Genomic DNA, 25,629 nt, shown 5'->3' with positions numbered 1-25,629 from the left:
AGAAAATGGTATTGGCATCAAGGAAAAAAGACAAACAAATTACATATAATCCAAAAGAAATTAAGGAAAACTTTAGAGAATTCTATGAACAATTATACCGAACTGAAAACGAAGGGAAAGAAGGGAAAATAGATGAATTTCTAACTAAAATTGAACTACCAAAACTACAAATAGAGGAACAAAATAAATTAACAGAGCCATTTGGAATAGTAGAAATACAAGAGATAATAAAAAAATTACCAAATAATAAGACACCAGGAGAGGATGGATTCCCAATAGAATTCTATAAAACATTTAAAGACTTATTAATTCCGCCCCTCCTGGAAGTAATCAACCAGATTGATAAAACGCAAAGCTTACCAGATTCATGTAAAACAGCAATAATTACAGTAATACTAAAGCAAGGGAAAGATCCACTCACACCAGCGTCATATAGACCAATATCTTTACTTAACACAGATTATAAGATAATAGCTAAATTATTAGCAAACAGATTAGCAGAGTATGTACCGAAAATGGTAAATCTAGACCAAACTGGATTTATGAAAAAAAGACGCACAACAGACAATATTTGTAAATTTATTAACTTAATTCATGCAGTAGAAGGGAATAAAGCACCAACAGTAGCAGTTGCTTTAGACGCAGAGAAGGCCTTTGACAGAGTAGAATGGAATTATTTGTTCAAAGTATTGCAAAAATTCAGTTTACCGGAGAAGTATATTAATTGGATTAAAGCATTATATAAGGGACCATTAGCGAAAGTGACAGTAAATGGACATGTATCAAAGCAATTTAACTTAAGCAGGTCAACACGACAGGGATGCCCACTATCACCTTTATTGTTTGTGTTAGGTATAGAACCATTAGCAGGATTGATAAGAACAGAAAATAATATAAAAGGGATAAAAATAAAAGACAAGGAATATAAAATCAGTTTATTTGCGGATGATGTTATAGTATACTTAACAGAACCAGAACTATCAATAAAAGAATTATATAAGAAATTGAAGGAATATGGAGAAGTGTCGGGAATACAAGATCAACCTAAATAAAAGTGAAGCAATAAAAGTGATGCGGATTTCTCAAAATTTAAGAAAGAATCACCATTTAGATGGCAAATGCAAGCAATAAGATACCTAGGTGTACAAATAAACAAAAATCTCGGCCAACTATATAAACTCAATTATTATCCACTAATGAAAAAATTACAGGATGATTTAGAGCATTGGAAAGATTTACCATTAACACTAATAGGAAGGATAAACTGTATTAAAATGAACATTTTTCCAAGGATATTATACCTATTTCAGGCATTGCCAATACAACTGACAGAGAAATTCTTCAAGGAGTTAAAGAAAATAATAAGGAAATTTTTATGGAAAGGGGGGGAACCGAGGATAGCGCTAGATAAATTAACAGAATGGTATAAACAAGGAGGCTTACAACTGCCAAACTTTAAAAATTATTATAGAGCCGCACAATTAAGATACCTATCAGATTTTTATCAAACAAGGGAAAAGCCAGATTGGACTAGATTAGAATTAGATAAAATAGGGGAAAAGACACCTGAACACATATTATATAAATGGGATGAAAAATTGGTACAACATAGAAGTTCTCCAGTATTACATCATCTACTCAATATTTGGAAGAAGATTCATGTAGAAAGAAATAAAACAAATTATCAATTACCAAAACTAATATTGACGCAAAACAAGTTACTCCCTTTTACAATAGATAACCTTTCCTTTAGAGAATGGGAGAAAAAAGGGATTAAAAGAATAGAAAATTGTTTTTCAGGTAATAGATTATTATCCTTTGAACAAATGAAAGATAAATACAATATAACTCAAGATACAGCACTGGCATATTACCAATTGAGATCCTACTTGAAGGATAAATTAGGAAGCAGTTTGAGTTTGCCAGAGGGAAGTAACTTTGAATATGTGATTATACAATGATAATCAAAAGATTTATAACAAATATGTATATTAAACTGCAAGAAAAGGAGAATGAGGAAACAAATGGTAAAACTAAACAAAAATGGGAACAGGATTTAAATATAAAGATAAAAAAGGAAACATGGGAGAAGTTATGCTCTGGAATGATGAGAAATACAATAAATACGAGGTTACGTATGATACAATATAACTGGATACACAGGCTATACATTACACCTCAAAAGTTAAATAAATGGGACCCAACAGTATCTGATAGATGTTTTCGATGTAAAAAAGAAATGGGAACAACAATTCATGCAATCTGGACATGTGAAAAAGTAGAAAAATTTTGGGAAGATCTCAATGAGATATTAAATAAAATAACAGAAAACAATATACCAAAGAATCCAGAGATCTTTCTCCTAAGTAACATAAAAAACAAAGAATTTGGAATTGATTTGGAGGATGCACAAAAAAGATTTGTTAAGATAGCTCTAGCCGTAGCAAAAAAATGTATTATGTCAACCTGGAAATTGGAAGATAATTTGAAAATACAACAATGGTATATAGAAATGAATAAATGTATTCCATTAGAAAAAATAACATATAGTTTAAGAAATAATATTGAAATATTCGAACAAATATGGGAACCTTATATTAAACACAATAGCGAAAACCTACCGGGGACAATCACTACCTAAGTTAACGGAAGGAAAAGGAAATGAAAAGAATGGACTCAGTGGAATTTCTGGTGTATTTTTATTGAATGACAACATTGTCTGATTGGTTTAATGTATCCTAGATTTTATACCTTAAATGGACGGGAGGGGGGAGGTGGGGAGGGTGGGAGGGGAGGAGGGAGGGAGGGGGGGAGAAAATGACATTGTATATGTGTGAAAAGGAAAAAATGTGTATCATGGTTAATGTGATTAATGGTGTGAAAAATAAAAAAATTTAAAAAAAAAAGTGTGGTTCGAGCAGGCCGATGCTCAGTTTCAGCTTCAACACATCGCCACCGCCGACACCCGCTACTTCTATGTCGTGAGCACACTCAATCAAGACACAGTGGCAAGACTTCCTACAGCACCATCAGGAGAAAGGCAAATGCACAGCCCTCAAAGAGCTGTTAACCCACACTCTCGGGCTCTCCCAGTGTAAGCGCACTGCCTGATTCCTGTGTAATCAAATTATGATAATAGTCCATAAATAGGTCCCATATCCTATTCAATCATAATCTTAATATTATTTTAATTTTCTCCAAACTCAAGCAAGACATAATATCCTGTATCCACTCCATACGAATAGGTGGCAAACTATCTTTCCAATTCATCAAAATGGTTTGTCTGGCTATCAATAAAGTAAAATCTACAACTTTTTTTTGAATTAAATTCAAGGAAACATTTTCCAGTTGAGAATAACAGAATAAAGCAATACAAGGGCAAGATTCCACTTTAATCCTAAGAATCACTGATAGTGTTTGGAAAAATTGTTCCCAAAAATCTTTTTAGTTTTGGACAATCCCAAAACACATGAATCAGAGATGCCTCATAAATTTTACATTTACATAGATCCCAGTGATTCTCTTGGCTGTTTTAATGATCCTCTGTATAGACTTCTGGTTTGATGCTTTGTAGCTACCACACCACACAAATAGGATACTCTCAATTATGCTCCTGTTATCAAGATGGGGGCTGGTAGCCTTGACCTCCTTAGGAAGTGCAGCCGTTACTATACCTTCCTGAAGAGGAGGTGTTGTGAGTGCAGGATAGGTTGTCCCTTGTATGCATGCCAAGGAGCTTTGTACTCTCCATGATGGAACTGTTGATGAGCATGGTTGACCTTTGTCCTCCTGAAGTCCACAATTGACTCCTTTGTCCACATTGAGACTCGCATTGCTGTTTTTGCACCATTTTATAAGCCCTTTAACCACCTACTCTGTAATTTGGCTCATCTTTGTTGCTGATGAGGCCAACTACTGTCAAATATTCTGCAAATTTGATGAAAAGGGCATCAATCATCCTGGTACCCAAGAAGAGTAGTGTGAGCTGCCACAGCAACTACCACCCAGTAGCACTAACTTGTGATGAAATGCTTTGAGAGGCTGATCATGGCCAGAATTAACATGTTCCTAAGCAAAGATCTGGACCCACTGCAATTTGCCTATTGTCACAACCACTCCACAGCAGATGCAGTAATGTTGGCTCTCTGCTCACCTCTGGATTACATTGAAAATGGCAATTCACACATATGGCTGCTCTTCATTAACTATAGTTTGGGCTTCAATACCATTATTCCCTCAGTGCTGGTCAAGAAGCTACAAACTCTGTAAACTCCTCCCCAACCCCCCCCCCCCCCCACCCCCGCAACTGGATCCTTGACTTTCGCATCAGAAGACCATAGTTAGTAGAAATTGGGAACAGTGTCTCCTCCTGGTTAATAACACAGGCGCACCCCAAGGATGCGTGTTTATCCCACTGTTCAATGGAGTGAAGTAAGGTAAGTGTCTTTGGGTCATTGATTGTTCTGGAATCTGATGGCAGCGGAGAAGAAGCTGTCCTTGTGCCACTGAGTGATCGTTTTTAGGGCTTGTCAGCCACAAACGAGCCTGCAGCTGACGTGGACTTTTACCCCCTCCATAAATCTTCGTCCGCGAAGCCAAGCCAAAGAAGAAGAAGAAGCAGAGTGAAGAGGGTATGGCCTGGGTGATGAGGGTCTTTGAGGATAGAGGCTGCTTCTTTTAAGACTCTGCCTTGTATAGATGTCCTCAATGGAGTGAAGTCTGGTGCCTGTGGTGTCACAGTCTGAGTTAACAACCCTCTGGAGTTTATTCTTGTCCTGAGAGTTGGTGCCTCCATACCAGGCAGTGATGCAACCACCCAGAGTGCTCTCCCTGATACACCTGTAAAAGTTTACATGACTCTTTAGTGACATACCAAATCTCCTCAGACACCACACAAAGTATAGCTGCTGGCAAGCCTTCTTTGTGATTCCTTCAACGTGGAGACTCCAGGACAAATCCTTGGAGTTCTTGACCCTCTACTACTGAGCCCTCGATGAGGACTGGGTCGTGTTCCCCTGACATCCTCCTAAAATCCACAATCATCTCCTCACTTTTGCTGACGCCAAGCGGAAGTTTATTGTCATTTCACCATTCAACGAGGTGATTTATCTCCCTTCTGTACGCTTCCTCATTGCTGTTTGTAATTCTCCATAATCTGGTTTGAACTTTTGTAAACACTAAAGAGCTGATCTATCCCCCTCCTGAACGCTTCCTCATTGCCGTTTGTGATTCTGCCGACAACTGTGGTCATCAGCAAACTTGCAGAAAGCATTGGAATTCTGCCTGGCCACAAAGTCATGGGTGTATAATGAGTAGAGCAGTGGACTAAGCACGCACCCTTGGGGTGTGCTTGTGTTAATAATCAGTGAGCAGGAGACATTGTTTCCAATTCTTACTGACTAAGGTCTTCCAATGAGGAAGTCAAGGATCCAGTTGCAGAGGAGGGTACAGAGGCCTAGAGTTTGTAGCTTGTTGACCAACATTGAGGGAATAATGGTATTGAAGGCTGAGCTGTCATTGATGAAGAGCAGCCTTCAGAATCCTGTCACAGAGAGGGGTGTTGAGTCTCAGCGAGGACAGTTTATCCACTAGCTTATGACCTATTTTTGTGTTGAACGCCAAGCTAGTCAATGAACAGAGCCTGGTGTATGAGGCATCATTTTCTAGGTATGTCCGGACAGAGTGGAGGATCAGGGCATTATCTGTTGGCTGGTTTGGACAGTAGGCCAAATGGAATGGGCCTAAGACTTAATTTGATGCATTCCATCACCAGCTGCACAAAGGACTTCATAATCATAGTGAAACAAGTGAACCTTGGCACGTTAAATAAAGCTTCTACCTCACAGTTTCAGCAACCCAGGTTCACTTTTAACTTGCAGTGCCACTGGGCAGTAGTCATTAAGTCAGTTACTGTTACTCTTTTGGGCACATGGATGATATGGCTGCATTACAACCTGCGGGGACCGTGGCTTGCTGCATTGAGATATTGTAGATGTTCATTACGATCTCCATCAGCTAGGCCACATTGACCTATCGGGAAAAACAGATCCAAAGCAGATATCATCTCCCTAGCTCTTCGCTTAACCTTAGACTACAGGTCTGGCTTCAATACCATGGTCCTTAGCAAATTCATTCTCAAACTTAAGGATCTTGGCCTCTGTACCCTCATCTGCATTTGAATCCTTCCTGTCTATCAGAAGATGAATAACAACATCTCCACAATCACCCTCAATACTAGTGCTCCTCTAGGATGTGTACTCAGAGCCCTACTATATTTCCTCTATACCCATGAATCAAAATACTGTTCCAACTCAAACTTCAAATTTGCCAATGACACCACAGTAGTGGGCCAGGTATCAAATAATGAACTGGAATGCAGGAAGGAGATTGAAAGGCTTTTGGCATGGTACCAAGATAATAACCTCTTTTTCAATGTCAATAGGATTCAGGAAATTATCATTTACTTCAGAGAGGGCAGAGTGCACACCCCCGTCCACATTAACGGTGCTGAAGTCGAAAGAGTAGATCGCTTTCAAGTACTTAGGATTAACTATTTCCATTGACCTAGCACATGCACATCAAAATGATGATCAAGAAAGCACACTAATGCCTTTACATAGAAGACTATGGAAGACTACATGTCCCTCCACCCCTCTCAACTTCTACAGGTACACCATCAAAAGCATACTGACTGGATACATCACCGCATGGTATGGAAGCTGCTCTACTCAAGATCAAACAAACTGCAAAAGAGTGAATGGAGCTCAGAACATAACTCCCTCCAAGGACTCCTAACTACATCTGCTGCCAAGGAAAGGCAGCCAAAATACTGAAGGACCTGCAACATCCTGACATGGTCTCTTCTCCCTCCGGCCACTGAAGAGAAGGTTTAAGAATGTGAAAACGCACTCTTAGAGACTGTTTCTTCCTTGCAGCTATATACTCCTAAATGAACCCCTTAACATTACTCTCATTATACCCTTGCTTGGTTAATCCTTCTGTTCATTGTAATCCCACACTCTAAATGGTGCACTTTACATGGCTGTATGCAATGCAAGAGGTAACCAGTTGGCCTTTTTGCAGAAGAACCCTTCTCATTGTACAAAGTATTTTGTGACAAATAAACTTAAACTAACATCTTTGGGATGTGGGAGGAACCTGGAGCACCCAGAGGAAAATTGCATGGTCACAGGGAGAACTTGCCAACTCCACACAAATAGCACTGCAAGTTAAAATTGAACCTGATTTGCTGGAACTGTGAGGTAGAAGCTTTATTTAACGTGCCGAGGTTCACTTGGCTGACTATTGGGATGAAGTTGATGCTGTATGAGAAATGAAAGGACATGCTAGACCAATGCTGATTGGAGTAGAGAAGAATGATAAGTGATTTTATTGGACTATACAAGATTTTGAGGGGGACTTTACAGTTTAGATATTGAAAGGATGATTCTGCTTGCGGAAAGTCTTAAATTTAGGGGTATGGATTTAAAACAAGGGTTCCTCTTATAAGATAGAGATGAGGAGGAATATTTTTGAAGGTTTTGGATTACTGTAATTTCCTCACAAAATTAATTGTGAAAGCCGAATCATTGAATGTATTTCAGTCTTAGAAAGATTTTTATGCTATTGGGGAATCGAGAGTTATGAGGATTGGGGGAAGAGAGTAAACTTGAAAACAAAATTAAATCAGTTTCGAGCCTGTTCAATGACAGAGAAGGTGAGGGGCCACCTGATCTATTCTTGCTTCTGTGTCTCATGAGCTAGGCTGCTAGGACAAAGATCATAATAATTCTTGAGGCTGTTAGCATCTGATCCATTGGCTAACATGAAGAGTAGTGTGCAGAATGCATGATAATATAATCAAATGTTCAATCTTCCAATGGCATTAATGGGATTTCTTTTGTCATTTTCTGTTTCATTATTTAAAATATTAGGAGCTCTTATTTCTGGTACACATGATGACTGTATTTTTAGAATGTAAATTTAACCATCCCGCAGACATTGTGTCCTATTTGCATGAGTGCGACTGAAATTCATCAGTTCTGAACAAATGTTTTTTAAATTGCCAGCCAATCTCTGTGTTTTCGCTCTAAATTTGAATTAACGTGCATAAAGACAGGTCATTTGTGCAAATTCTTGCTCCAGATCAGGGGTTTTTTTGTCTTACCACAAACAGCATTGAGGAGATATTTGATTAGAATAGGATAGTAATTTGATGTAATTCTTCACTCATCAACAGATTGCCAGATTGTATGCTGTCAATTTCAGATGCTGGATATAAGACCTGAAACCTCTCATACTATCTCCTCATTGACTCTGGTGTTTAATGAATGATGCTGGATCATGCTGGTCTATTTATAATCTAGCCCTGCTCTGGGATAAGCTATTACTGTACAAAAGGGGCTTTCATTCGTTTTAGTTTTGGACAGAATGCATAAATTTTGCCAAAAGTTTGTGAGATTTTGATGCATCGCATTAGATTCTGAAATAACCAAAAATGCCAGTTACAATAATCATTTAGGATGGTGGTGGAGTACCCAGAGAAAGCCCACACAGATACGAGGGGTGGGGGGAGATCATACGAACTCCTTGCATTCCGCACAGGATTCGAACCCAGGAGGCTGACTCTGTAGTATGTGAATGGAAATATATGATGCAAATTAGTTGTTTACTTCGATAGCAAATTTAATTATCGAATCAGAATGTGAATTTATTGTCATGAGTCATGAAATTCAGTGTTTTGTGGCAGAATCAGTGCAGGTATTCATAATAACCATCTTGCAACATTACTATAAAAAATAACAGTGCATGAAAAGGAAGACAGTGTCTTCGGTTCATTAATTATTCAAGAATTTGATGGCAGCAGGGAAGAAACTGTCCTTATGCCATTAAGTGCTCATTTTAAGGCTCCTGTACCTTTTTCCAATGGTAGCAGAGTGAAGAGGGAATGGCCTGGGTGGTAAGGATCTTTGAGATAGAGGCTGCTTTTTTTTTTAAGACATCACCTAATGTAGATGCCCTCAATGAAGTGAAGGCTGGTGGTTATGATGTTGCAGGCTGAGTTACTAATTTTGTTCTTTGACATTATGACAGTACTTCATGTTATCTACTGTAGTTATTGAATATAAATAACTTCTCCCGATAAAGAATCTAAAGCCTTGTAATGTTTTCCTAGTCTTGGGTTGAATTACAACTTTGATTGTTTGAATATAGAGGTAAAATATGTGTTGATGAGGAGGAAAATTTTGCTCTGTGGAAATCAACCCTATCTCAAAGGAGTACAGCTCATGAAGAGACTGTGCGATCAGCTGAAAGAAGGAAGTGCAAAGTAGCAAAATAATTTATTTTCAGCTGTCTGTTTATTATAAACTTTAATTGACTTCTGGTCATGTTTCCATTTCTTTTCCTGTTACTTATTATGATGTTTAATAACAAGTTTTCTTCTTTTACTTTAGGTCAGCTGACTCATTCTGGAAACCATTTTAACTGTCCCCAGAACGTCTTGACATTTAATAAGAAGGCAAAACAAAAGTATGGCCAAAGACAACATGAGGATCTTCCAAAAAGAATTGAGGTACCTGTAGCTGATCCGACAGTTCAGCAGGAAGGATCAGTTGTAGCATCTTTATCATTGAATCATCAAGAGGGTGAAGATGAAAAAGCACGGTTTGAGGCTGCACAGACTCTACTAGATATCTTTAAAGTTAATTCAGGCTGTGAAGGTGTTCAAATGACTTCTGTGTGTGAGGCACTGCACCAAATAAATGAAAAACTGAATACAGAGATTGCTGACTTGAAAGATGAACATCGGTATCTCCAAGCTGAATATAATCATATTAGTGGAGAACTGAAGAGATTTAAAGATGGTGAACCCAAATGTTGCACTCAGATTCCACTTCATTCAACATCTCCATGGCTGCAGATTAAAGTAAGTGTGGAATTTACAAATGAGTTAGCATTGTCAAGTGAATAATATTTCTGTAATTATAATAATTGTTTCTGATTTTTTTCACTATACTTCGAAAATAACTTTATTAATATAATATAAAGTAATGTATTAATTTTTTCAACATTGAACAAGTATGTCATGAGCAAAACATCTAAGAAACATTCTCGCTCTGAGAACACATTAGCTGGGTGTTCCTCTGTATCTTGCTGGTGGTACAGTTTTTTCTAGTACGAATTCATGTGTTTGTGGATTTCAAGGTATAAGAGTTTGGGTAATACAATGACAAAATAAATTATGAAACAAATGGTCAAAAAAAACTCACAAGAAAATGGACGAAGAATGATTTGATATCTGACTGTAAACAAGCATGATTTAAGAACTCTGGGGATAGGGAGAATTCCCAAGTCAACATAGCTCAATATAGTAAGAAGCAATACTGAAACTAATGCCAGATCATGCAAAAAGAATTTAAGACAAATTGGAGAAGAAATAGTTGAAATCGAAAGCAATAAAATGACCTGAACTTGAAAATACCTTTGAATGTGCTTCTTTTGAGACAATTTATTATAATACTAAGGATGATTTACTTCATTATTTTGTGAGTTATGAAGTGATTAAAGAGGCCAACGTGGAAACCACAAAAATTGCTATAGATGGCAGGTCAGATTAAGTTATGGGGTGGTGTGTTCCTTGTATAGCTTACAAAGTGCTTCTGTATTCTTATTCGAAGACTCTCGCTTCTTAATATAGTTTCCAATGCTCATGCGTGAAACATTGATGGCCCTTTCCATCCAATGAATGCTGGGTGATCTGCTGTGTTTTTTCCCAATACTTCCTGTCTACTTTGAACAGTCATGGGCTAGGATTCCCAGGAAAGAGTGAGGATGTTACATTTTAATTAGGTGGCTTTAAATGTAATCTTGAGTCTTTTCTACTGTCCACCTGCTAATCCATTGCCCTTTCAGAGCTTGGAATCAAGCATACCAACAGAGCTAATTGAGTGCCATTGGCATATCATGCCTGGGGGTCTGTTGGCCAGGGAGAGGACAATGTTTATCCTTCCAGTAAATATGAACAGTTTTGCAGGGTTGCTTTCATCGGGATTATTTCTACATTCCCTGTGGTGTGATCAATGCTGGTGACTGCTTCATCCATTCAGTAATTTTCATCAAACTGGCTCCAAAACATTAGCATCAACTGAACTGATCCTACAAGATCATTGTTGAAGCTTTCAAGCATTGTACAAAAGCAACTCTTCTCTGGCAGTGCCTCTCATATGTCAACATCCAGCCTCCATGAGCCAGAGTGTCCACAGCTTCTAGGCTGCACTGAATTCTGGTATAATTGGCAATGACAAAGAAATTCTTGGCTTCTCTTCCAAGAAGGACCAGGACTGATTTCATTAGAATGATTTGAAGATCAAGGAAATGCAAGACAATCCTGGATTGAAAGCTTCACAATTCCTCAAGGGAAAATAAACTATCCAAAAACTTGAAATCTGAGTTCCAGGAGAAAACTTGGAAATCTTAGAAGCCAGCTAAGGGGACTCCAACCTGACATTAAAAGGTCCCAACTTAATTTGCATCTTGTATTACACTTATGATGGAAGTCAGTGTACTCTGGGGGCCAGGGTATCGAATTCATCAATAAGATCAAAAAATTGGAAATAACAATTCAGTGGTATTCTCCTTTGGTTTTACACAATCTGATTTTTCTTGTTTTAATGCTGGTCTTTATTTGTTAAGACTTTACAACTAGTGTCGCTGAAATTAACCCCAGGAGATAAAAAGCCTCAATCAATTGATTCCTTTAGAGATGTACAGAACATTATTTTCAAATTAATTTAAATAGATATAAATATATAGTTCTAGTCAAAATGTGAATGTGACTGCCATGAAAACTATGCAAGTAAATGTTTGCCCAATAATGAAGTAGCAATGTGTTTTATGTCTATTATATATGTTGATTGGATAAATTCTGACATTAAATTTTTTTTAAAAATTACTTTGATAGGCATCTGGTGAATATAATGAAGACCAGCCCATTGTTTACTCAGACTGCTATACTGACTGGAGTATAAAGACAAGGATTCTTATAACCTCACCTACTCCTTTATCCTGGGCTAAAGCATGCTACAAATTGGTAGCAGGTGTGGGATCCATTAATGGAACTATAATAAAACCTAATGGAGTTCACATTAAACAGGTGAGGTCATTTAAAAAAGTTATTAATTGTGGGTGGCATCAAGGTAACCTGCTTTGTTTGCTTTAAGCTATTTTGCTGTTAAGGATTGCAATATAAACAAAGTGCAAATGTTAATGAGAAAATCATCTCTTTTCCATGCTTTTTAAATTGCCTTCCACCTCAAATATAAAAAATACTTCCACACAAGAATTCTGTAAAAAGAAATGTGTATAAAGTTTCTTTGCATGAAACATTTATCAGCATGTTTGATTTTTGGTGAAGGAAATTTTTGCTTGATTTTCTTTGAGGAGAAAAATAAATTGTACTTTTTTTTCCCAACTCCAGGTGACCCCTGCATTACAACCATTCATCTTTACAGAATTCCAAAATCATTACCCAAAAAATTGAGACACGGAATAAAATTTGCTCCCACTGAATTTATGTAAATAATTGTGGAACTAGTGCACAGTTGAAAGAAAACGTCTGTAGGAATTCTCACTGTGACTTTAACCCATTGAAATCTCACAAAATCAGGCCAAACACAGGCAAAGAATGCAAATGATAAAATTCTCAAGAGTAAAATGTATTATTTTTAGTCAGAAGATCTTAATTTCTTCCTGGCATTCCTGTCTTTTTAGAAGGCAAGGCATCCTTCATTTACATTATCTTTACAGATGGTTCATTGGCTTATTTCAGACCCCTGGCATCATCCCTCAGGAGCTTGTCGCGTAGCACTCTTGGACCAACTATCAAGTGACACGTGAAACATGGTACCTCTTCACTGAATCAGAATTGAGAATATTCACTGCTGTTGAAATCTGTTAACTATATTTCTTTCCGACATGAAAGAAGACTTGGATGATGTTTATACATGGTACATAAGAAATAGCAGCAGGAGTAGGTCATGCAGCCTGTCAAGCCTGGTCCGCCATTCAATAAGATCATGGCTGATCTGATTATTGACTCAACTCCACCTACCTGCCTTTTCCCTGTATCCCATCATTCCTTTTTTATGTAAAAATCTATTTCACTGGACCTTAAATATGTTTAATGAAGTAGCCTCAACTGCTTCCCTGGGCAGAGAATTCCACAGATTCACTCTCTATGGGGAAAAACGGTTTTTCCTCTTCCCCATCTTAAATCTTCTCCCCTGAATCTTGAGGCTGTGTCCCCTAATTTTGGTGAAAACAATTTTCCTGCCTCTATCTTGTCTATCCTTTTCTTAATTTTATATGTTTCTATAAGATCTCCTCTCATTCTTCTAAATTCAAATGAGTATAATCCCTTCTCGTAGTCTCTTCTCGTAGGTCAACCCCCTCAATTCTGGGATCAACCTGGTGAATCTCCTCTGGACTGCCTCCAAGGCCAGTATATCCTTCCTCAAGTATGGAGACCAGAACTATGAAAAATGCAAGTAATATTTGTATCATGTAAGTGGCAGCCCATGACCATCTTAATCCCGAGATTCTAACCATCTCCTCTTAGTGTTGTTGAATCCCATGCCAATCAATATTTTGTTGGTCACTTTTGAATATATATCTAAATAGTCATAAATACTGCACTATGGGAGCAAATTAAAAATATTTAAATTTAGACATACAGCATGGTAATAGGCCATTTCAGTCCTCGAACCCGTGCCGTCCAAATACACTCAATTGACCTACACACCTGATACGTTTTTAAACAGTGAGGAAAAAAAACTGGAGCACCCAGAGGAAACCTACACAGACACAGGGAGAACGTACATACTCTTTATAGACAGTGTGGGATTTGAACCCATTACCAGTTGCTGGCACTGTAAGAATGTTGCGCTAACTACTATGCTAACTGTGCCACTTTATAGGTGACGTCTTGATTCTCAGAAATCTTTCCTCTACCCACAATGCACTGGTTTGGAGTGTGACAAAACAAAGCTTATGGTCAAATTAATATTCCTGCCAAATAGGCTCCCCATTTTTGTAAATAAGTATTACATTTATGTAATGCATTATTTTAATGTTCCAGAGCATATAACAAATGAGAAATTACAGATGGGAATGAAGGTCAAAATATTTCTTGAAGAAAATATCTAATATGAACATTTGTCTACACATATGGAGTTTAATGAGTACAGTACATATTTACAAAATAATGTAATATCCCCAACCAGGAATTTGGTTGTCTAATTAATGTAACCAACAAATTCATATTGCCATTAAAGGCAAATATATGCATGAAAATAATCTGAACCAAAGATTAAGAAAGAGCACTTTAATTTAACTCATGAATGAAATATTCGATAACCATTTGAAACTACACATTTTTGGAAACTACCAACTGCAGATCTTTTGGACCACCAGAATCATATTTTAAAACTTTTTATATTTTCTTTCAATTAAAAAAAACAAATCTGCAGTTGTATTGTGTTCTGTTTGATTGTACATAGTGGCAGAATGGTTATCATTGTTGTATCAAAGTTAAAGTATCTGGGGCTTTGATTTTGGTCTGGGGCAGACTACGTAGAGTTTACTTGTTCTCCTTTTGACTGTGGGTTTTCCGTGGGTACTTTGGTTTCCTTTGCATGCCAGAGACTTGCTGGTTGGTAGGTTAAATGGCATTGTGTATTGCCTCTGGTGTTGGTGGGTGGTAGAGAATTGTGGAAGTAGAGAATTGATGATGGAGTAATGAAGATGTGAAATAAAAAAATGAATGAATGTCTTGGTCCAAGGAGCTGGTCTTTCTGACCTTAGGTCTAATATGCAAATTTCTTTCATTTTTAACAATAGAATGTGTTACGAACTAACACCCTTTTAATTTTGTTTGGGACTAAAGGGACTTCGTTAGCACTAACTAAAGAACAGCAATGGAAAATTCACCAGACAATGGTAAATTCAAAATAATATTTTTTTATTAAAGTATTAATAACGTTACATTTATCTCTAAATTTAACGCTACCATGTGCAAATGTAAGTAAGTATGTGTGTGTGTGAAATAAAATCCCACTCTGCCAAGTCAATTTTTAAAACTGCAGCATCATTTTAGTCTTGCTTAAAGGTCTTAAATTTTCAGTTCAGAAATAATTATAAAGTGCTTATAAACATCATATCTTCAGGCCTCTTTAAACTCACAATTCTTTTGATGAGTTGTGCTTGAGAGATATTCTTTAAGCAGAAGTGACCATTTTTTTGAGCCACCAATGTATCTCCTGTGAAAAGGAAAATACAAATCTTGTCTTCTATGATCAAATCGTCTTCTTTTGAATGAAGACTTTGGAATCTGTTTTCCAAATAATGAGACTGTCTTCTTTATCTTAGTCAGAAGTAGGCTTCTCTTTTGAAATCTACTTAGTCTGTGTCCTCTTTATTAGGAGTATCACATAGGCAGCTTTTCCCCTTCTGTTAGGAAAGAGTGCTGCTGTTCAATTCTGCATCTTAACAGATGGTGAGTTTCCTTAAACTGACTTCTTTGTCTTGGATTTCAATAATATATTCTTGGCAAATCTCTCATGTCACATGGTATGTGACATCATTTCTGTCTTTGAAGTTCATGAGGTCTTTCGACATTGATGTGCTAAAAGCATTTCTGTCCACTTACTCACAGAATCAAAGTAATTAACTGTTTGATTGTTCTCTTCTGGTCCAGGCTGTCTGAATTTTACCAGCAAAATAGCTGTGCGTTTACACAGGTGCTTCTGAAATAACACTTATTATTTTCAGTTTTGCAAAATCCATCATAAATCCTTTAATCTTCTGCCAACTTAAATCAGCCATTTTCATCTCAAACTGGCTTCTGTCTTCTATCTCAAAGAACCATGTGTTTTTAAAATGCTAATGTGTTGTTTTTGTACCCGATAACCACCCAAACTAACTTATTAAAACATATCTAGTTAAAATATAGTTTTAACATTAAACTAAGGATTAATATTTTCAGATCCATTACAAATGCACTGTATGAGGTGTAATTTAAGATTGAAATGTTGTTTTTGTTAATCACGCAATTTGGTATGTTGATTGAAGTATATTTCCTAAAACACTGAACCCAGGTCATTGCCCTTTTAAAGAAAGATTTGGATTCCTTGATGCATTTCATGGCTTCAATGTCTCAAAGCACTTTGCTGTCAATAAGATAATTATCATTTTCTGTTCTACTGGATGGGGACATGATGTATTTGCATACAATATGATGATAAGTTTTTTGAAGTTGATTGGGGGATATAAATATGTTCAAGAACACCTCAAACTTTGAAGCCCCCCCCCCCTGCAGTTCAGATTGTGCAGCGTGTACTTCACTAAATTCCTGGTATCAGCATTTTTTGCACCTGCAGGTATGTTGTTTCTAAATTAATGTTTTTCCTTGGGAAGTATTGTTAAGTGATCCAGTATTGTTAAGTGATTCATATTTTTTAAAATCCTGGAATCAAGCCCAAGAAACAGAAATTAAACCTGTTCAAATTACTGTTCAAATTTTATTTCTTTTAATTTATAAGCTATCACAATTGATCTACTAATGTGTGATAAGTAGCATAATTCATCTGGAGAATTGTAACTTTTAAAAAAAAATGTATAGCTGAGGGGGTGTCAAACTCAAATTCACAGAGGGCCAAAATTAAAAACTTGGACTAACTTGTGGGCCAAACTAAATATTTATTGAAAATTTTCAACAACATCTGCATGTTTTCTCTTCTTTCAACATATGTAATGTTAAACTTTTTCTTATTAAAATAAATGTTTAATAATAGTTTTGGTTAAACTCTTTCCAGAAGAAGCATTAACAAATGAGAAATAAAATATAAAATAAAGTTTGCTGTAAAACCAGACTTCTTTTCATCTCCTCCACCTTCTGGAGCTTTTGCTTCTCATTCAGATCCTTATACCTGTCCTGGTGTTTCGTTTCATAGTGTCGTCATATGTTCTTTAACTACAGACACGCTGGCTCCACACACAAGACAAACAGGTTTGTCTTTTAAAATGATGAACATATAGTCTGCCTCCCACCTGTCTTGAAAGGTCCTATTTTCTGTCTTTCGTTTGGCCATTTTCCGTAAGGGGTTTATTACATGGGCGACAGGTCGCAGATGCTAATGAAAGTAAAGAGAGGAGGTGGGGGCGATTAGCAGGCTGACGGACCGGCGCCAATGCATTTGCAAAGCATTCTGGGATTTGTAGTATTAGCTGTGGCGCGGCGGCCAGCGGGCCAGCTCTAATACATATTTGATATGATCTTGCGGGCCAAATATAATTATATCACGGGCCAAATTTGGCCCGCGGGCCTGAGTTTGACATGTGTGGATTACAACATGGAACAAAAAAACCTACAGCACAATACAAGCCCTTTGGCACCTTCATACTTTTAACAACTGCTTGAAATTTACCAAATTGCTTGCCCACCTTCCAATTAATCAATAAAAACCATAAATACAAGGGATCTCAGAACAGATCCCTCTGGAACACCACTGGTCACTGACCTCTAAGCAGAATACAAACAATCTACAATCACCATATGCCTCCTCTGAGGAAGCCAATTCTGTATCCACAAAATAAGGCCTCCTTTGATTCCTTGCTCTGTACTTTATGAATGAGCCTAGCATGGGGAATGTTATCAAATGCCTCACTGAAATTTATATACACTACATCCTCCACTCTAACTTTTCATCATCTGTTTTAACTTTATCAATGTGCTTTGTTCAAAGAATTGAATCAGGGTCATGAGACACCTTCCCCTAATGAAGCCATGCTGACCATCCCTCATCAGATTATGCATTCTAAATGCTTGTAAACCCTAGCTCTCAGGATCTTCTCCAACCACTTGCCCACCACTGAAGTAAGACTCACTGGTCGATAATTTACTGGGTATCTCTACTTCCTTTCTTGAACAGGGGAATATTTACCACCTTCCAATCCTCCGGTTCTTCTCCAGTCTCGAGTGATGATAAGAAGATCATGGCAGTGGTCCAGCAATCTCCTCCCTCACTTTCCACAACAACCTCGGGTAAATCTTGTTAGGTACTGACAACCTATCTGATTTTATGCTTTTCAACTGCTCCAACATATCCTCTTTCTGAATGTCAAATGTGCTTAAGCATTTCAGTCGGCTTTAAGTCATCCTCATAATTTCCAAGGTGCTTTTCTCTGGTAAATACTGAAGCATTCATTAAGGACTACACAACCTCCTCCACCTCCATGATCTCCCCTGATGGGTCCCATCCTCTCAAGAAACATCCTCTTGTTCTTCACATACTTGTACAATGTCTTGGGGTTTTCCTTCATCCTGCTTGCCAAAGCCTTCTCATGGCCTTTTCTAGCTTTCTTAAGGTCTTTCTTGGCAATCTTGTAATTCTCTAGAGCTCTATCTTCTTAAACCTCATGAGCTTTACTTCTTCACTAGATTTTCTACATCCTTCTTCAGCACTATGTAAAGTAGAGATAGTTGTGATCACTTTCTCTGAAATGTTTGTCCACTGAAAGATATAACACCTGACCTGATTCATTCCCAGTACTCGGCCTATTGTGTCAGGAAACCTTCATGAACGCACCTAACAAATTCCACTCCATTCAAACACTGCACACTCCGATGGTGCCATGCAATATTAGCAAATTTAAAATCACCCATCACTAAAACCTTGTTATTTTTGCTCATTTCTAGAATCTGTCTCCCTATCTGCTCCTCAATGTCTCTGTTACTATTGGGGAGGTCTACAATATTCATCCAGTAAGGTTATTCCCCTATTCTTTATCCTGATGTCTATCCACACTGACTCAGTAGACCATCCTTCTTGTACTTTCTCCTTTTCTGCAGCTGCGATGGTATCCCTGATCAGGAATGCCAATCCCCCATCTCTTTTATCTCTCACTTTGTCTTTTCTGAAAACATCTAAAGTTAATCACCTTTAGTTGCCATTCCAGCCCCCGACACAGCCAAGGCTCTGTAATGGCCACATGCCATAGTTCCACATAGAGCATGGGTCAATATCTGCTCTATCCATAATTCTTGCATTAAAGTGCACAGATTTCAACCTATCCAACGCTGCATTTATGATACATCCACTGCCTCTCCTTCCTCACAGTTTCACTACACATACCATCTACTATTTTACCAACTGCTTCATCATCTCAAGATTGGATTCTTTTATTGTCACACAAAATTGCCTTTAGTCTGCGATAAAGCAGGCAGAAATTCACCATCACCATAAATTGCCCAGCACCCTTACAGTCAGAGAAAGAGAAGTAAAAGAGAGTCCCTTCAGAGTCACTTGGTGTCCCTTCCAGTGCTCCTGCAGCCCTTGTAGCCATACAAACTTCAGTTCAAACATTTAGCAAACCGAGCTCCAGTTCCAACCCTCCGACATGATCAGGAAACCTTGGTTCCCTTGGCACTTTCTCGCAACCTGGTTCCGATACCTGGTACGCCTTCAGCCAGTCTCATGCCAGTCTCCAGCAGTCCGCTGACTGGTGTAAGTCCTTTGACCACAGTCACCCGCAGCATGGGTTCCTTGCCTTGAGTCACCAACGGCCTGCTGTCTGTGTGTCTTTCAACTGCAGAGCTCCTCTGTCATGGTTACTATCCTGTAGGGTCATCTCCTCTGTTTCCCCTCAAACTGGGCGTAGGTCTGCTGCTGCCCTGCACCAGTCCTGTTTCCCAGGAGTCTGTAACCCCTCATGGCTCCTACCAAACACAGGTGCTGCCGTCTTGAGTTGTAGGATTTTAAAATAAACCACAGTTGGCTCCTTTAACAGTCCATCAATAGTTGGACTGGGTGGTAGAACCCTGCGGAAGAGTGCTGTGTCTTTACTTCCTGCTGGTCTGCACCAGAGGCAGCACTTTCATTGCAGCATCTGACCTAACACTTTGCATTCCCATTCCTCTGCCTACCTAGTTTAAACCCTCCCCAACAGCTCTATCAAACCTGCCCGCCAGGATATTGGTCTCTCTCCAATTCGGGTGCAACCCATCCATTTTGCTCAGATCACACCTTTTCAAGAGCAGATCCCAATGATCCACAAACCTGAACCAACTCCTCGGCCATTCATTCATCTGCCATAACTTCATAATCTTGCCCTCACTAACTCGTGGCATGGGCAGCAATCTAGAGATTACCTCCCTTGATGTCCTGCTCTTTAGCTTCCTTCCTAACTCCCTTTGCTCACTCTATTAGACATCATCACTTTTCCTATTCATGTCTTTGGTACCAATGTGTACCATGACATCTGGCTGCTCACCCTCCCTCTCAAGGATTCTATGGAATCAGGGACGTCAAGTGATGACGAGGGCCAGGATGGAAAATCTGGCTCTTCTGCGAGAGATTTTTTTTAAAAAGTGGAGAGAAAAGTTCTGAAATTCATCTGAATAAATTATAAACATTCAAGGAAAAAAAATGCAATGCTGCCAAAGAAAGATAAAGAAGTAGAAGAAATTACAGAGAAGATGAAAGAAAAACAACTAGAGGAGTAAGAAAGTCCTACCTTAAAGAAACTGGGACCTATAGTGAATGCTACTCTTTGGATGAAGAGGGCCTCCTGATTCGCCTCCCACTGAGCTGCAGCATCCCTGCAACAACAGGGATGCATGTTCGAGTCAAGGAGAGGAGCGACCCGACTGTCTGTGCGCGAGGATTTGCACAGGAGTAGTTGGCGACTATCAGAATGACTTACTAAGCTCTTTAGACAGGCTCCCAAGCAGGTTGTTTGAGGGAGAAAAATTATCAGAGCTGGAAGGAAAGGGGAAGAAGAAGAAAGCTCAGAGGAATTGTTGGAAGAAGGAGTAAGAAAGAAAACTAAAGTTATCCCTAAGTCTCTAGACCCAGTAGGTATGATTATGGAAGAGTTGAAGTTAATAAGACGTGATATTAAGAAATCAGAGGCTAAAGTTAAAATAGGTAAATTTGTTAGAGATGCAGAAAAAACCCATAAAGAAATGGAAGAAAAAGTTCAATATTAATTTGGAAAATCAATTTCTTCAAGATAAAGTGAATGAAGGATTAGAACAGTGTTTCCGATGAATAAGCTATTGTCTGCAAAGCTGTACCCCCATCATTTGACCGGGTGTGGTCAATGCTGTAATTGTTATGTTATATGTTATATATGTTAATACCACCAGCGGCAGATGACTTTGAATTCAGCAGGGTCATCTACCTCCCCACCCCAGACCAGACCTTCAAAAGGAATACAGTCAATCATCTTCAACTAGTTATGCCGTTTCCAACTTTTTCATCCAATTCCATTCTTAGTCTTGACTATATTCACCAGAGGTTTCATTGACAAATTGTGGCTCAGCTTACAATCTGGCAAAGAATTAGCAAAAGTTAATGCATCCTGAGCTTTCTCAAAAAATTGAAATTGATATTGCCCATAAAACACTTTTAACACTGCTGGATATCTAAATGCAGATTTATAACCCTTCTTCCACAACACTGCCTTAGCCGGATTAAACTCCTTACATCTCTGTATAACCTCCTGATTTAGATCTGTATAAAAGAAAACCCTTCTACCCTGAACCATTATTGGGTTCTGAGCAACACGGGCTTTCTGTACCACAAGACGTAAAATCGTCTCTTGATCCTGATACCTTAAACACCTGATTAAAACCACTCTCGAAGGTTGCCCTGGAAAAGATTTCCTTCTTAACACTCGATGACCTCTATCCAATTCCAAACTATCTGGAAATTATTCAATTCCCAGTATTTCTGGAATCCATTTATGAAAAAATTTTGTTGGGTCCGCTCCTTCAATATCTTCCGGAAGTCCAAATATTTGTGCATTGTTTCATCAGCTTTGATTTTCCAGTGAGTTAATTTTTTGCAAAAAAGCATTCTTCAGAGCATCCCATCCTATAAACGATTCTTCAATCTGATCCACTCTATCTTCAATCTTCTTAAATTTCTCTTGTACTTCATCAACTGCTGTTAAACACTTATTAAGATCCACTTTCATAGATGCAATTCCTCCACACATACCAGACATTTTTCCTTTTACTTCAGCAAATTGTTCATCTATATTGTGAAAACTAGTGGTCATATATGCCGTAATATTTTCATTTTGCTTTGATAATTCCTCAAACATGGTAACCACATCAGGTCCAGGCGAGGGGCGTGTTAAAACAGGTGAAGTTACAGATTTAAAAGGAGAAGCCATTTTTGTAGTTCTGGGCCTACCTTCTATTGCTTCTGCTGCCATCAATAAAAGCTTCTTCATCTAAATATTCTAGATGTTCTTCTTCCTCCTCCTCTAAAACTTTGTTCCTGGTGGCCTGGCTATGGGTTTGGACCCCACACCACATCCGGTTGACTTCATCGGCGTGACATGGAGTTGGGACCCCCGCAGCCCGGAACCTATCCAGGACTTCACGGACTTGTCAGACGGCGCATCTCTGCACACCAGCACGCTGCTGATAGTACTCCCTTGCTCATGCCCTGATGCAGCCCCGCACATCTCACCACCCTCGGCTGCGCAGAATACATTGTGCCCACGGATATCCTGGCCTGAAGCCAGGACAAATGCATCGGCGGTGCCATCTTGCACCAATCCTTGCTTCAGAGAGGTCAACCTTTTTTCAAATTTCCCCAGACACATCCTCTGTAAATTGATGGTAAATTGATCCTGGTGCTTCTTCTGTCGGTAAGCCCAGTTTCTTCACTTTTTTTTAACCACTTTAAAGGCCACCTTTTTTGACTTTTGGCCTTTCCCTTTCTTCATTTCTTGTAACTTCGATAATTAAATTTCACTCTGATACACTTTTTACATTTTTACCTTCTTTAAATTTTGGGCATTAATTAGTCCAGTCAGGGAGAGGTGAATCCAAACGTCTTTTTTCTATGCCATCTTGCCATGCAGTTTTTTTTTTGGGGGTGGGGGGGGGAATTCTGTGTATTTTAAGTTTTGTTTTTGTGTATTTTTAGCTTGTTTTTATATTTATTGATTAAGTAAGGGGATTTTTTAAAGGAGCCTTTATTTAGTGTAAAGGTTAGCTGTATTGGGTGCCACTCTATAGGAAATAATGAATAATCTAAATTTTGCGACATTTAATGTTAAAGGCCTTAATCATACGATAAAACGGAAACGTATACTGGATTATATTTAAGAAAATGATTTTATTACGGATATTGCGTTTTTACAGGAAACTCATTTGACAGAGAAAGAACATTTGAAATTGAAACGGGATTGGGTTGGTCGTGTGATTGCACCTTCCTTTAATTCTAAAGCCAGAGGGGTAGCAATGTTGATACATTTAAAAAAGTACCTTTTATCTTGGATTTTATTTTATTTTTTGCTAATGCTGGTAGAGTGTTGAAGGTTAATTGTAAAATATTTTTAGAAACTTGGACTTTGATGAATGTTTATGCACCAAATGATGATGATGTAGAATTTGTTACAGTTGCACTTTTGAATTTGAATCCATCGAATGAGATTATTTTGGTAGGAGGGGAGTTTAACTGTTGTTTGGATCCATTGTTGGATAAATCTCCAAAAATTGTGACGAAAACTAAAATGGCTAAAAGAATAACTGAATTGATGAGAGATTTAAATTTGGTGGAAATTGAATTGAATCTGACTGAAGAAGATTTTTCTTTTTACTCTGTTCGACATAATTCATTTTATAGGATTGATCTATTTTTGATATTGGGACAACTGCAAGGAAGATTTGTTCATGCTGAGTACAAGAGTAGAATATTGTGTGATCATTCATTATTGTTAGTTTCATGTGCTGGCTCTGAGATGGTAGAAACTACTTATCATTGGAAATTCAATGAAATGTTAAAAAAATTGATTTTGTTAAGTATATAAGAGATCATATTGTCTTATTTACAAACAAATGAGGGCTCAATACAGAGCAAATTTATTTTATGGGATGCTTTAAAGGCATACTTAAGGGGTCAGATCATTAGTTATACAGCAAGAGTGAAAAAAAACAGTACTTGATAGTCAAAATTTGGAAAAAGAAATAGCAGTGTTAGAAGAAATTTCAGAAGAATTCAACTGAGGATAATAAGATACAATTATCTAAATTAAAAATTCACTATAATACTTTGCAAACTTACACTTATGAAAGAATGATTCAACGATCAAAACAACCTTATTATGAATTAGGAGAAGGAGCGCATGAAGTTTTAGCTTGGCAGCTTAAAACCGAACAGGTATTAGGAAAAATTCAGAGATAACATATAAACCACAGTAAATTAATGAGGAATTTTTTATATTTTATCAAAACATATACATCTGAGGGTACTCAAGATATGGATCAGATTGAGTGTTTTTTTTTCCTTTTTTTTTACCCCCCACCCCCACCGGCCCAGATTGAGTGTTTTTTGCGACATTTAATGTTAAAGGCCTTTATCTTACGATAAAACGGAATTTAAATTTACCATTTTTAAACAAGATAGATATTAGGGACTTGGCTAGTCCATTTACTGATTTGGAACTTAAGGGAGCACTGCAATCTATGCCTAGTGGGGAATCTCCTGGAGAGGATGGATTTACAATGGAGTTTTATAAAGAATTTCATTATTTACTATTTCCTGTATATACAGAAGTATTGAAATAAGCGACAGAAACAGGTTCATTCCCAGAGTCTTTTTCAAGGGTGTTGATAAGTTATTCCAAAGGATAGGGATCCATTAAAAGTGGCTTCATATAGACCAATATCTTTATTAAATGCGGATTATAAGATTGTGGCAAAGGTATTAGTTAATAGATTGGCTATTTTTTTACCAAAATTAGTACATGTGGATCAAGCAGGATTTATTAAGGGTAGATATTCAGATGATAATATTACTAAATTGATTACAATAATTAATGCTTCAAGACGACAGATTAATCAACCATTGTTATTAGTGTTAGATGCGAAAAAGCTTTTGATCCTGTCGAGTGGAATTTTTCGTTTAAGGTGTTAAAAATATTTAAATTTTAGACCACTTTTCACCAGTTGGGTTAAGGCTTTATATACTAATCCTTCTGCTAGGGTGATGACAAATGGACATATTTCATCAGCATTTAATTGGTTGCTCACTCTCACCAGCTTTATTTGCTTTAGTAATAGAACCTTTGGCTCAAGCAATAAGACAAGATTTTAATATTAAGGGAATTGCAATAGGTGAACAAGAGTATAAAATTAATCTGTTTGCAGATGATGTGTTGATATATTTATCTCATCCTAAGGATTCTTTTGAACTGTTACAAACTTTGTTGAATCGATATGGGATGATTTCAGGTTATAAAGTCAATAGGGATAAAAATGAGATATTACCAATATCTGATGATGATTATACAGATTGTAGACAATTCACTAAATTTAGATGATCTAATAAAATTAAATATTTAGGGGTCATAGTGGATAAAGAATATTGAAATTTATATTGTTTAAATTATATACTATTGTTAAATAAGATTAAAGTTGATTTACATAGATGGAAAGATTTGCCATTAACTTTGATTGGACGAGTTAATTGCATTAAAATGAATATATATCCTCGTATACGATATCTTTTTCAGTCCATTCCAAGTGCAGTATCAAATTTTTTTTAAGGA

The 25,629-nt window shown here is 37.6% G+C and overlaps 1 protein-coding gene across 1 annotated transcript in view; it reads left to right on the top strand.

Annotated features, from left to right (window-relative positions):
- LOC138736723 (protein downstream neighbor of Son-like) overlaps positions 1-25,629 on the top strand; it is a 50,489-nt gene that overhangs the window by 7,473 nt on the left and 17,387 nt on the right. Inside the window, exons 2-3 of the mRNA XM_069886693.1 lie at positions 9,456-9,928; positions 11,963-12,154. Coding sequence (XP_069742794.1) covers positions 9,456-9,928; positions 11,963-12,154 — 665 coding nt within the window. The remainder of the gene's footprint in view (positions 1-9,455; positions 9,929-11,962; positions 12,155-25,629) is intronic.

Source organism: Narcine bancroftii, chromosome 6, assembly GCF_036971445.1.
Source record: "Narcine bancroftii isolate sNarBan1 chromosome 6, sNarBan1.hap1, whole genome shotgun sequence".
Classification (NCBI taxonomy): domain Eukaryota; kingdom Metazoa; phylum Chordata; class Chondrichthyes; order Torpediniformes; family Narcinidae; genus Narcine; species Narcine bancroftii.
This window is presented reverse-complemented; position numbering and strand designations above follow the sequence as displayed.